This window comes from Hemiscyllium ocellatum, chromosome 3 (genome assembly GCF_020745735.1).
Source record: "Hemiscyllium ocellatum isolate sHemOce1 chromosome 3, sHemOce1.pat.X.cur, whole genome shotgun sequence".
In the NCBI taxonomy this organism is placed as follows: Eukaryota; Metazoa; Chordata; class Chondrichthyes; order Orectolobiformes; family Hemiscylliidae; genus Hemiscyllium; species Hemiscyllium ocellatum.
The window spans coordinates 39,572,068-39,585,779 of NC_083403.1; the positions used below are offsets into that span (position 1 = coordinate 39,572,068).

General features: G+C 37.9%; 1 protein-coding gene across 4 annotated transcripts in view; it reads left to right on the forward strand.

Moving 5' to 3' along the window:
- LOC132831459 (cytochrome b5 reductase 4) overlaps positions 1-13,712 on the forward strand; it is a 150,183-nt gene that overhangs the window by 18,459 nt on the left and 118,012 nt on the right. For all 4 annotated transcript variants that reach the window (XM_060849628.1, XM_060849634.1, XM_060849620.1 and 1 more), the window contains exons 3-4: positions 2,573-2,673; positions 9,920-10,004. In XM_060849628.1, the coding sequence (XP_060705611.1) occupies positions 2,573-2,673; positions 9,920-10,004 (186 nt within the window). The remainder of the gene's footprint in view (positions 1-2,572; positions 2,674-9,919; positions 10,005-13,712) is intronic.

Consider the following 13,712-nt stretch of genomic DNA (forward strand, 5'->3'; position numbering starts at 1 on the left):
AAATGTTTGTATTTGTGAGAAAAGTACATGCAAGGAAAAAGAATCTTGAAATACAATAGAAATTGGATGTTAGCAAGATCAAGACAATTTGTAAAATGACATCCTAAGAGTTGTTGCATTATTTTTTGCTTTTAAATTTGCTTCTTAGAAGTTATGAATAAGAGAGAAAATTCATTGTCAGAGTATCAGAATGAAAGCAGGTCAATGCACAAGCTGTGACTGGCATTTTTTTGTTTCAATGTGGGATTTTTATTTGATTGAAGTTGAAAAAAAGTGCTGAATTTTGTGCCATATATTGCTGTGATTAGTTTCAGTAAGTCATGTTGAGTCCTGTTCTTTAACCTCTGCAGCTTGGAGCATTGTCACTGATTTAAAGCAACACATGCCTATCACATTTAGAATTACTTTGCTTTGTCCCTATCTACCCTTGTGTTGTAAATATGTTTGGGAAAGCTGAAGTCATTTTATCATAGTTGATGTTGAGTGGTGTTGATGAGTATACTCCTGTGAAGTGCTTTGGGATGGATCTATATATTTATAGATGATGTGTTAATGCAAGTAGAGTAAAGGATTTTTTGGTTTTTAATTTCATGAAGTACCTTGAAATAATACAGGTTTTGAGATTAGTTTGTAGAATGATGGTATAGTTAATTCTTAAATAAGCTCCCTTATTTATGTATATTTTTCAACATTTAGAGAAGCTCCATTTTGTATGAATTGCTCTGGCTTACCAAGCAATATTCTGATTTAATCCAAAGACTGCAGTGGTTCAAGGAGGCAGCCTGTCACCACATCCTCCAGGGCAATTAGGGATGAGCTATAAATTACTGGCCCCACCAGTGACACATCACATCCCATGAATAACATTTTTAAAAAGAGGGTAATGAATTCAGATTACATTTTTGAGACCTAGAGGCACACAAGCAGTTCAACATGCTTTGCCCCCTCTCCTGAGAAGAGAAGCTCTGCAATGTTGAGTGCTTCCTTTAAAAGCTGTGTGAAATTCATCTTTTCTCAGTCACGGCTGATCCATTTCTTGCAGTCCTTACCCCGTCACCTGTCTCTCTTTTAGATCGAGGCAGTTCCGCTTATTCTTGATTTGCACTTAACTTGTATTCAAATGATCATCCTCTGCCATTTTTGCAAACTTCTAGCAGCATGACACAACCAAATACATCTTCCCTTTTCCCTTCTGAGCATTTCACAAGGCCTGTTCTCTCTGCAACATTCTGGTCCACTCTTCCATTCCCAGCATCACTCACTCCCCTTGGCATCTTTCCATGCGATTGCAAAAAGTGTAAACTTGCCCCTTTACCTCCTCCCTCCTCATCTTCCATTGTTTCAAATACCGTCCCCCACCCCAATGATTTACTTCTACATTAATCTAGACCACTGTATTCACTTTTTGCAGTGCAGTCTCATCTGCATGGAGAGACTGACCATATCTTAATGGGTGACTGAGTTTTGTGGAACACCATTGTTCTATCTGCACGAATAACTCAGACCTTCTGTTCACCTATCAGTTCAATGCACCATCTTGTTCTCATGCAGTGATCCTGCAAAGACCAACTCAAGCCAGATGACCAGCACCTCATTTCCTCTGCAGGCACTTTGCAAAAGTGAGTTCAACAACTTTAGACCATGAACTCTTCCCTCCATTTTAATTTCCCATAGAGAGTAGGAATAAATGGGTCATTCTTTCTTTGGCAGAATGTGACTAGTGGGGTACTGCAAGGGTCAGTGCTTGAACCCAAGCTGTTCAAAATTTACATCAATGACTTGGACATGGGGATCAAATGTAATATTTTCAAATTTGTGAATGGTGAGTGGGAATATGTATTGTGAGGAAGATGTAAAGCAACTTTAGGAGGATTTGGACAGGCTTTGTGTATGGACAAGAGCATAGCAGCTGAAATTTAATATGGAAACATGTGAGGTTATCCATTTTGGTAGGAGAAACCGATGTGCTGTGTATTTTTTTTTTAAATGGTAAGAAGTTGGAAAGAGTGGGTGTACAAAGGAAACAGTGTAAAGGCTAACCAAGGTGCAGCAAACTAATAGGAAAGTTAGTAGAATGTTTGCCTTTACTGCAAGGAGTACATGAGTAGTGAACTCTTGCTTCAATTGAATAGGATTTTGGTTAGATTGTAGCTGGAGTAAGGTTGTACAATTTTGGTCCCCTTATTTCAGAAAAGATATTACTGCCATTGAAGAAGTACAACCAAAATTCACCAGACTGGTTTCCTGGATGGCAGGATTGTCATATGAACAGTGAAGGGGCAATTGAGGTGTACTGTCTCAGGTTGAAGAATGAAAGGTGATGTCATTGAATCTTTTAAAGTACTTCAAGGCATGGAGAGGTAGATGCAGGCAGAATTTTACCCCAAATGTTCAAAATGTTGACAACTGATGGGCACGTGAATATCGTTTATCATAAGACTTTGCTTTCTTAGACCCGTTACAGATTTGTTAGCTTTGTTGTAAAAGTTGCTTCAAATGGGGCAGTTACCAACAAAGCAGATTGTGACATGTGTGCCTAAGTCTTAATAATTCACAATATTTGTTTTTGTAGGCATGGTTTATAACGTGACACCATATTTAGAATATCACCCCGGAGGAGAGGAGGAGCTCATGAGAGGTGCAGGAGGTGATGGAACAGAATTATTTGATCAGGTGAGTTTGTTTAATTGGAGATTATTTTTGAAAACTTTTGGGATGCAAGCTTTGTTTTTTTTGTCAATCATTATTACTATGTTTTGCAAACAAAATTTGAAACCCCATCTTTCAAATTGCAGTCTGATTTATCACTGTTATATTGCTAATTCAAATGCTCAATTGACGTAATGTTTCACTTTGTGGAGATTCTATGTCCTCTCCTTAATATGCTGTCCTGTCTTAACTAAATGAGCTTTAATGAACCAATCTGTTCCTGTTGTAATATTCAGTGTGTAGGAGTTGCCATCTGCATTGAAAGTGCTGTGTGACAATCCAATTTTGATTACTTTTTGAATTAAAAAAAATTAAAATTGCCATGATAAAGCATTCAAAGCTATTTTTATTTTATAAATTTGATGCAGTTAGCCTCATAATGAAGTTTGTTTTTCTTTAGTTTTGTTTTATTTTGGTCTTGGCCAGCCAGACGCCATTGCTGCCTCAGCTCACAATCCCAAATGCATGTCTTATGACCCCAAATCATCATGTGACATCATCAGCGATCATGACTCATAGTTTGGGAACCCCATCATTACAGTGTCAGAGTCAGAAAGTGCTGAGTCAGACTACACTCAGGCAGTCCCACTGAATGCAACCCTGAGTAACAGCTCTGAATTCTAGTTTGATGTCCACTGGTTAAACACCCAAGTGGATTTAGGTGGTCATTGTATGTGGGTGAGAGCCATAAATCCTCTGGTCATGTAGGAACAACTAAACCGGTATGAAGATTATCAGGTTTTAGAGCATGCATTTTTGTAACAAGCAACAATCCTTCCACTGCTTCAAATCCGTCTTCTAAGTACCAGAAAGCAAATCCACTTTTCCAATTTTAAAAACATTTTTACCCCATTACAATCTGACAATATTATGACAAATTTAGTATTTTTTTACTATATTTTGAGGGTATAGATAAATTTTGATTTAGAATCATAGAGATGTGCAGCATGGAAACATACCCTTTGGTCCAACATGTCCATGCCAACCAGACATCTGAATCTAATCTAGTCCTATTTGCCAGCACTTGGCCCATATCCCTCTAAATCCTTCCTATTCATATACCCATCCAAATGTCTTTTAAATGTTGTAATTGTACCAGCCTCCTCCACTTCCTCTGGCAGCTCATTCCATACACGCAACACCCTCTGCATGAAAAAGTTGCCCCTTAGGTCTCTTTTATATTCTTTCCCCTCTCACCCTAAACCTATGCCCTTTAGTTCTGGACACCCCCACCCCAGGGAAAAGGCCATGTCCCTTATGATTTTAAAAACCTCTATAAAGTCACCCCTTAGCCTCCGACACTCCAGGGAAAACAGTGTCCCAGTCTATTCAGCCTCTCCCTGTAGCTCAAATTCACCAATCCTGGAAACATCCTCATAAATCTTTGCTGAATCCTTTCAAGTTTCAGTATGCTTTATTACAGATGTGGAGAATGCTGGAGAAACTCCACAAGTCTGGGAGCATTTGTGGAGACAGAAACAGAGTTGAAGTTTTGAGTCTGGCATGATTCTTCTTCAGAAGAGTACAGTTCAAATGTCTGAAAGTACAGTTCATTAATGGGAGATACTTGTCTTGAATAAGTACTCTCTCAGAACCAATGCATAGAAAGTAATTAAGAGATCGCTGATGGCTAGATCTGACTGCATTGTACTGTAGATTGGTACAAGCCCAGATCAAACCACCTAATTAAATTTATGATCACTTGCCAGGGATAAATAATGTTTCTTATTATTTAAATTTGTTACAATTTGAGATCACTGGGACTCATTAAGAGAATAAAGCCACAAAATTCCACAATTTTGATCAAATGAAACTCTCCAACTCTGACATCCTCAACAACTGCTCATGTCTATTCTCCTGAGACCAAGTTCCAAGATTTATGGAACTGTTCCAAAGCACCTAATTTCGGCTTTCATCAAACAGCTAGTTTCCCTAAGCTACTGATGAATTTCTGTAAGCTTCAGTCTTTCAAGTTGCATCAAGTAAATGCTGCATGTGGGCTTCCTTCAGCGCACACTCCGCTACGCTGAACTGTCAATGACTGAACTCTGATCCAGTTACTTAAAGTCTGCTAATGTGGCTGAAACTACATCTTTCACAAATTCAAACTGCAACAAGCTTCCCAGCAACCACACTGTGATAGATTGAATCTGGAGAACATTTCTAATGCTCCACTCATCTCATTGACAACATAACCTTTTAGAGACCCTTTAACCCAATCTTTACTAAGGTTTATTGAAATCTTGAGATTTGAGAATAGCAAATGTAATGACTAAGAAACAGGAGCAGTAGTAGATAATTTGGTCCCTCAAACCAGCTGCACCATCCAATACAATTTGTTATGACCATTCTCGATATCCCCAATGAAAAAAATCTATTGATCTGTTTTGAATATACTGATGGGAACTTTCACAAGCTCTGTAATAGATAATTCCAAAACAAAATGATTATGTGCAGTCAAAGGTTAAGATGCAGAGCTCCTGTTTCTTTCTATAACGCATCCCTATTCTTGCTCTTCGTTGAGTGTTTTCATGTTCGCATTCACTTCAAGATTCTATGATTTCTTCAGAAAAAAATCAGCATTTTCCTTTTTTGTAAACATTCTCCGGATATGGGTGTTCCTGACATTGATGCCATACATTGTCAATCCCTTGTTGTTATAAAAACATTGTGCTGGACTTGTTTCTTTGTATTTTGAATCATAGAATAGATTCATAGAATCTGATTGAGGCCATTTGACCCATCAAGTCTGTACCGACTCTCTGAACATCATCTCATCCAGATCCACCCAATCCACATAAACCCATGTTTACCGTGGCTAACCTACACATCCCTGGACACTTCAGGGCAATTTGCAATGGTGAATTTACCTAACCTGTTCATCTTTGGATTGTGAGAGAAAACTGGAGTACCTGGCAGAAACCCACACAGACATGGGGAAAAATTGCAAACTCCACACACACAGTCACCCGAAGCTGGAATCAAACCCAGGTCCCTAGCACTGAGGCAGTAGTGCTACCCACTCTTTCCTTACTAGGTCACATGAAGGTCTGATGAACAGTCAGTCATATTATAGGCATTCCCTGAGTTACAAACAGGTTCCCTTCCTGACAAGTTAAAGGAGTTGATTTGTACGCAAGTTGGAATACAAGTACATGATAAAATATCGCATGTCCGATTGTCCCTAAAATTAACACTCATATGGGATCACATTCATAAATGCGAGTATTTGTAATTCAGGAACCACCTATACTGTAGTCAGGTACAGATCAAACTCTGTTAGGATGGCAGATTTGCTTCCCTAAAAAACATAAATGAACAGGATCAGTTAAAAAAACAATATTTTGTAGATTTAATTACCTGAAAATAACCTGTTCTAATCAAAACATGTGAATTTCAGCAAAGATGAATTTGCCTATCTTGCTCATCATGCAAATATTTAAACATTCACAGTCGTGTTACATTATACATATAATAATAGTCACTGCACTAATAATGTGTCTCCAATAGTCCCCTTTCAAAACAATGATTTCCTGAAACTACTCTATCCCAATTATACAGCCATTAGCACTTGGTTTTTTTTGTCAGACTACTCAACTGTAGAACCTTTTTAACACCTCTTCTATTCTTTATGTAATTGGAGGTATGTAATCATAAGATAATACAGCACAAAGGAGGCTTTTTGGCACTTTGGTAGAGCTATTCAATTAATCCTGTTTTCCTGCTCTTCCTCCATATCCTGGAAACATTTCTCCTCATGTGTCTATCTAGCTTTCTTCTAAGAATTCTCAGTTCTGAGGAGGGGTCACCGGACCTGAAACGTTAAGTCTGACTCCTCTCCTCAGATGCTGCCAGACCTTTTGAGCTTTTCCAGCAATTTCTGTTCTTGTTTCTTCTGACTATTGTTATCTTACCTATGTCACTACCTTTTGAAGCCTGCACTCTAAATCACAGCAACCGTCTGTACATAAACCAACTTGGTACTGTTTTTGTCAATTGGTTTGCATTATCTATGTCTGTACTGCAAATAGCTTCTTGTTATTTATTTTCTGAGAACCTTTCATAATTTTGAACCCTTCAGATTTCCTCTAAGCTTCTCCACCCTTTTTTAATTAATTGAATTCTCTTGTTCATCCTTCATCTGATATTATTCTAGTGAATCTCTTCTGCATCTTCTCCAACATCTTGATAACCTTCCTAATGTGTGACTTACAGACAAAAGGATCAATATTTTTAAATTAATTCACATGATCCAGGCGCCTTTGGCCATGCTAGCATTTTTTGCCCAAACTTAATATCCCAAAGAGCAGTTGAGGGTCAACCACATTGCTGTAGGTCTGAAATCACACGTGGGCCAGTGTGTATAATGGCAGCTTTCCTTCCCAAAGAACCAATTGAAGTTTTACTGCAATTGACAGTGATTACAAGGTTCATCAAGCGCAAAGTGATCAAAATCTCCTTCATTCATGGGATGATGTTTTCCTTTTAAAGTATTCCAATGTCATCTGAAAACACTGGAAGAACATTTCTGAGAGCTCCTCTACCATGACTCCACTATTCCCTAGTGATCTGTGCAAGAAACCATTGGCGAAACACCATCATTTGGAGAGCTGCAACATGCAAAAGATGCTTGAAAACAGCAAACTCTGTGGTTACAATTATATTCCTGCTGAGATCGTCAAAGCTTGTCAGTCTTTGTTAATTAGGCTCCGTGGAATCATCCAATAGTTTTGGGAGGAAAAGGAAAATCCTCCTTTAGGAATGTGACAATTGTAATTAATATTCAAGAAAAGAGACCAAACTTGCTCTGAAAATTATTGAGGTATTTCCTTCTTATGCATAGCAAGGTTAGTGATTAACCTGTAGTCTGTGCGTCTGTTTAATGCATCATGAAAGCCTCAGTTTGTTCTCAAGTAGAGCCTGCTTCTTCAGAAATTTAAAATAAACTCACTCCACACAATCATGTTATCTCTTCAAACAACACCAACATTTTGGACAAAATTTTCCTTCATCAAATCCATTTTGATTCAGTCTACATTTTCCATATGACTATTAATTCTATTCGCTAATAATTGTTTCTTGAAATTCCCCACCTCTGAAGTTAACTGACTGGCCTATAATTGTAGGGTGGACTTACGCAATCTTTTTGAAAATGAGCATAATGTTTGTAATTCTCCTGTCTGCCAGCATCACCCTGAATCCAGAGAAAATTGAAATGTTCTTGTTAATGCAATTTCCACTCTTCCTTCCTTCTAAATCCTTGGATGCATCTCCTCCAATTCCTCAACAACTCTAAGTGCCAAGAACTTATTCAGTACTGCCTCCTTATTAATTTTAAACCTTTCTAATATGTGTGCTTCCTCCCCTATCATCATGGTCTGGGAAGCATCTATCTCATATGTAAGGTATTAATTAAACTCCTTGGCCATGCCTTTTGCCACTAAGTGTGAATCCATGTTTTTGGCCCTACTTCTCCTTTTACTATTAATGTGCAGGTACAGATGGTCTTGGCTACAAACGGGTTCTATTCATGAGTATGTCTGGAAGTCAATTTGCACGTAATTTGGAACACAATACTGTATAAAATATCCATTTGTAAGTATAATGAAATGTTCATGTCTGTTCCTTAAGATTAATACTAATATGGGATCTCATTTGTAAGTGTAGACATTTGTAAGCCATGTCCACCTGTAGAAGACTTTTTGATTTCCTTTTGTGTTAACTACCAGTTTTTACATAATCTCCCTTTGCTTCTGCTGTTCTTTTTTTCATTTCCCTTCTGCATCTTCCATATTCAGCTTCTTCTCAACTGTATTTATAGCCTGATACTTTGCATTCGAGTCGGCAGGGATATGTTAACAGTCTGCCTAACTTGCTGGGGATTTTTTTAGGAAGTGAAAGAGAGAGTTGATGGGTGAAGGCTGTTAATGGGGTGAATATGGACTTCCAAAAGGTATTGCTTACAGTACCAACAGCAGAATTGTGAGGAAATTTATTGGTCATGGAATCTAGTAACATAGATACCAAGTTGGCTGAAGGATAGGAAACAGACTCATCTGGCTGAATGTAGATTTGCAGTGGAATTCCACAGGTGTTTGACCTTTGTTTCTCCTGATAAATGTTAATAATCTAGACCTTGGTGTGCATCAGATAATGCTGAAGTCTGTGGACAACTCAAAATTTGGGAGAATTGTAAACTGTGAGGAGGGTTGCATAGAACTTCAAACGGACATTGAACCTTGGTGTGGATGGATAAGTGGCAGATGAAGTTTATTGCAGAGAGGTGAGAGGTGATGCATGAGAAGTCCAAAGAACATTAAAAGATAGTATAAAATAAAGGGTAGTATTCTAAAGGTTGTGTAGCAGCAAAGAGACTTTGAATTTGTGCTAAAAGCAAAGGCAAAATGTAAGTTCAGAGTGAGACATCAAAGGCAAGGCAAAGGAAAGATGCTTTGCGTATTCAAGTAGGTGCAATGTGAGTAGGAACAAAAAAAGAAAGTGAAGAACAACGAGATGCACTGTGTTCTGCACATGAGATGTGTGCCTGTCCCTGCACACAAAGTGGCCTGGCAGCAGCAGGGTTATGTAGATGTCAGTGAGTTCCAAAGTGCAGTATTGAAGTAGTGGAACAGCATTCTAAGTGAGTTGGAGATCTGTGATGTGATCTAGCTGATGCTTGTCCAATGCCAACCTTCATGGATTAAGGATGTCGGCAATTGCTGCTCATGGAGTGTGCCATGAGATATTGGAAAATTCCGAACAAGGTGGAGGTCTGAAGAAGGCACTGACGAGCCTCAGCTGCCAGGGACCCATGCAGACTTTCATGTGGAGAACTGTGGCTGTCTATTTTCTGTCCACTTCCTGGGAAAATAACAAACTGCATATAAGTGAAGTGGAAGTGGTAATAATGAAATTTTAATGCGTGCACATAGGATCCTCATCACTCACTAATGGCATTTTTAATCTAACTTGTAAAACCTTACTCACAAAATTAGACCACTCTTACCTGGTTGTGAAAATCTAATTTTTCTGTTCTTGCTTTATTTTCCCAGCTGACACCTCATTACCCATGTCATTCAGCAATGAGGAAAATTTCACCTATATTTTCTGTGTATTTACAGGAGTTTTTGTATTTGCTTAAATATTCTGTGGAAAAATTCTTGCAAGCCCGAGCAAACCAACTAAAGTGATTATTTTCTTCATATTTCAGATTCATAGCTGGGTTAACTACGAATCTATGCTGAAGGAATGCCTTGTGGGAAGAATAGCTTCAAGACCTAAAACTGTCTCTGAAGGTAGATTCTAATTTCCTTACTGAATGAAAAAGTGAACTTACCTCAAAGTAAAGCCATGGCGTAAAAAAGTAAAGTAGCAAAGAAAGTAAGTGTCCCATTGACTGTAACTTCAAGAGCAGGTCAGGCGGTAGGAATCCTGCACTGAGGAAGTTACCGCCTGACTCTTGAAAAGGTGTCTACTGTCTACAAGGTGTAAGCAAGGTGATGTAATCCTCCCCACTTGGCTGGATGCAGCTCCAGCAACAGTGGAGAAACTCAATACCATCCAGAACAAAGCAGTCCACTTCATTAGCATCTCATCCACAAACATTTACTCTGTGCAACACTGACATTCACTTGGAGCAGTGTGTGTCATTGTCAAGGTGCACTGTCACAATTCACCACAGTTCCTATGACAGCACCTTCTAAATCTGTGACCTTTATCATCCAGAAGTACAATGGCAGTTGATACATGGAAACACCACCGATTGCATGTCCCCATCCAAGCCATCACCATCCTGACTATTGACGTTCTAGGTCAAAATCCTGGAACTGCCTCTATAATGGCATAGGGGCTCCGCCTTCATCAAATGGACTGCAGTAGTTCATGAAGGCAGCTCACCACCTTCTCAAAGGAAAATTAGAATGCTCAGTAAGTGCTGACCTAGCCGGTGATGCCCATTTTTAAAATATGGTATTCATGTTACTGTGCATTTTACATACCTGGGTCTATTTGTATTGTATAAGATTTGCCACTGACATGCACGAGCAGCAAAGACAGCAGCACAACTTGCAGCTGAGTATGTATTCTAAACTGTGAGCATGTTTAGTCCATTTAAATTGTAATAATTATCAAAGAAAGAGTAACCACCGGATATCCCCAAATGCTTTACTGTCACGTGACTCCTTTTGAAGTGCAGTCACTATTGTAATGTAAGAAATACAGCAACTAATTTGCACACAATGCACTTCCACAACCAAACAATGTGATAGTCAGGCAATGTTTCTTGTTGTATTGATGAGGGATAAATCTTACCCACACTACCAATAATAAAGCTGCTCATCAGTAAGAAGATTGTTTTTCCTTCTCAATACTTTTTACCTTAACCATTTTACTGGCATTACAGTTTGGCCAGAATACCTAGCTACAATGCATTAATTACACTATTGATTTATTCTTTTAAACTAATTTATTTTTTGCCTTCTGGTTAATACTTATATTGAAGATATGGGAGCTTGAAGTAGAGAGGATGCATTAGTGGTTGAATGCAAGTTTGCATCACAGTCAAAACTTAGATATTCTTTAAACTGTGAACAGATTCATTAAATGTCCTTACTGACAACAGTCCAGCAAAATAGTCTATTATTGAAGGAACTAATGATATCTGTATGTCCACAAATATGTTGTGATAAATATGTTGTTTACTGTATGCATTGTTTATGTGTTTCTTATTAGCTGGTTACTATAGATTTTTGGCTTTATAAAGGTTGTACAAAATGCCAGAATGCTATCTATTTATTCTTTCCTTCTCCACATTTTTAATGTATTTTCTAACTGTCTATGAACCTCTACTTCCCCTCTCTCTTCCATACTCTGTACTCTGCATGGCATCTGTCCCCCTGTTCTTTACCCCTCACCCCTTCAATACTAAACTTGTTGCTTTGATGGGCATGGCAGAAGGCTAAATTGCTAAAACATTTATTTCAGCATTTCAGACAGGAGACAAAGAACTAATACTATTTTACAAGATGAACCTCGGAAAACCAAGTTCATTGTTCTCGACAAGCTAGATTGGAGGGTTAGTAATGTAACCTATCTGATCCTCCTGATTGCAGGAAGAAAAATCAATTATGTCACGTGAACATGTTGAAGTGATATCATCACAGGAGAGGTGATGAGAAAGAGCAATTGGTAAGATTAGTGAAGGATGACAGAGACATTGATTGAGGTAGAAGAAAAAATAATCAGTTCACAAAGCAAACCTACAATTCGAGTAGCCAAAATGAAAACACTGTGACATTTTGATATGGCGTTCTCAGATTTAGGGAAGGGTAATGGGAAGATCTTGTAAGTTTACTTCTGAAGAATCAGGAACTTTGAAAGAGACACCTAGATGTACAAAGTTAGCCAGAAATGTTGCGGACATAGAGGGCTTAATGCTGATTAAACAACATCATTATCCCTTAAACCAGATGAGCAAGCTCATGTGGAAATGGAGATTCAATATATGCTGGAAAATTGCTTGAGTGAACCCACCCACTTGATAGATCAACTAGCTTCTTCTCAACTTAATGAAAATTAAATGCAGTAATAAAAACAAATTCCTACCCAATTCCTTGATTAGAAGATTAGAAGATCAACAGAATTGGCAGTGCCTCTTTCTTTGTGAAAGCTTACCTGCTGAAGACGTACTGATAACATGACACTAGTTTTAAAGCTGAAAACGTATTCTGCTTTGTTCCATTTGCTACTTTGGAATCAATTTGGCTAAAAGTGAATTTACAAAAGCAAGAAAAATTTACCTCTGACATATCGTGGGACAAAAGGAAATACCGTCAAGATTGGCAAACATGAAGGCTCTGATTGAATCCCCTACTCCAAAACATGAACAGAAACCATGAGATTTTTAGGAAAGTCTAGGCTTTTTTGGAAATTTGTGCCTAACTTCAACACAATAGCTATCCATTTGTTGTGGAAATAGGCAACAGCAGTATGGTCAGATTGCCAAGTAAGCTTTGAAAAGCTGGAAGTAATCCCAATAAATGAATCAGTGTTGGTCATCCTATCTTCACTAAACTTTTTAAAAGGTGCTAGTGACTTGGGGGAAGACAAATTGTATTAAACAGAGAAGCCATGGTGTATTTTTCTGAAAAATTAAAACCATATCAGAGAAAATGCGAAAATGAAATGTTGGTATTATGTTTGGCTATTTTGAAGCTTATGTACAGCAGGGTTGCAATGAAAAAAAACATCCATACTGATTGTAATTACTGAACTGTTTAAAACACAAAATATGAGATTGTCCAGATGAGTTTACTTATTCTACCATTTGGTGTAAAGGTTGTTCATGTTACTGGTAAGGATAAGTGTGAGTGGACATGTTGTATAGAATGTAAAAATGGTGGAATAAGTTATGATTTAAAAAAACAGTGAAAAAGATCATATAGACTTAGATGAAGGATGAATAGATATAAATCTCTTGTCTGTGTCATATACCTTGTGGTAAAATATTTATTGGTAGTGTCAAGACCACTCTTATTTATGAACCATGGACAAAAAATTGAGAAAAGATGCAGCTTTAAACCAAGGAAATTGTGAAAGAAGATTTACAGTTTTAAAACGCATTACTTGAATTCATTGTGATTTACTTATATCTACAATATTGACTTGTTTAAGTAGTGGGGTTGGATACTGGACCACATTTGCTGCTGTTCGGGGCAGTTTTGCTCAGAGGCTATCCTTTTTGATTTTTGATCCTTTCCACAATTACTTGATGAAGGACTGGCACTTTGAAAGCTAGTGCTTCCAATTAAACCTGTTGGGCTATAACCTGGTGTTGTCTGAGTTTTAACTTTATCCTTTGATTAGCTTTCAGTTGACCAGTTGTGTGGTTTCAAGAGAGATCAGCATATTAACAGCTTATTGATTGATTGCTTGGCAAGTAGCTAAAGCCTTGTATGTGGACCATATCACTCCAAACATTTCTTATTCATGTATTATCTAAATGC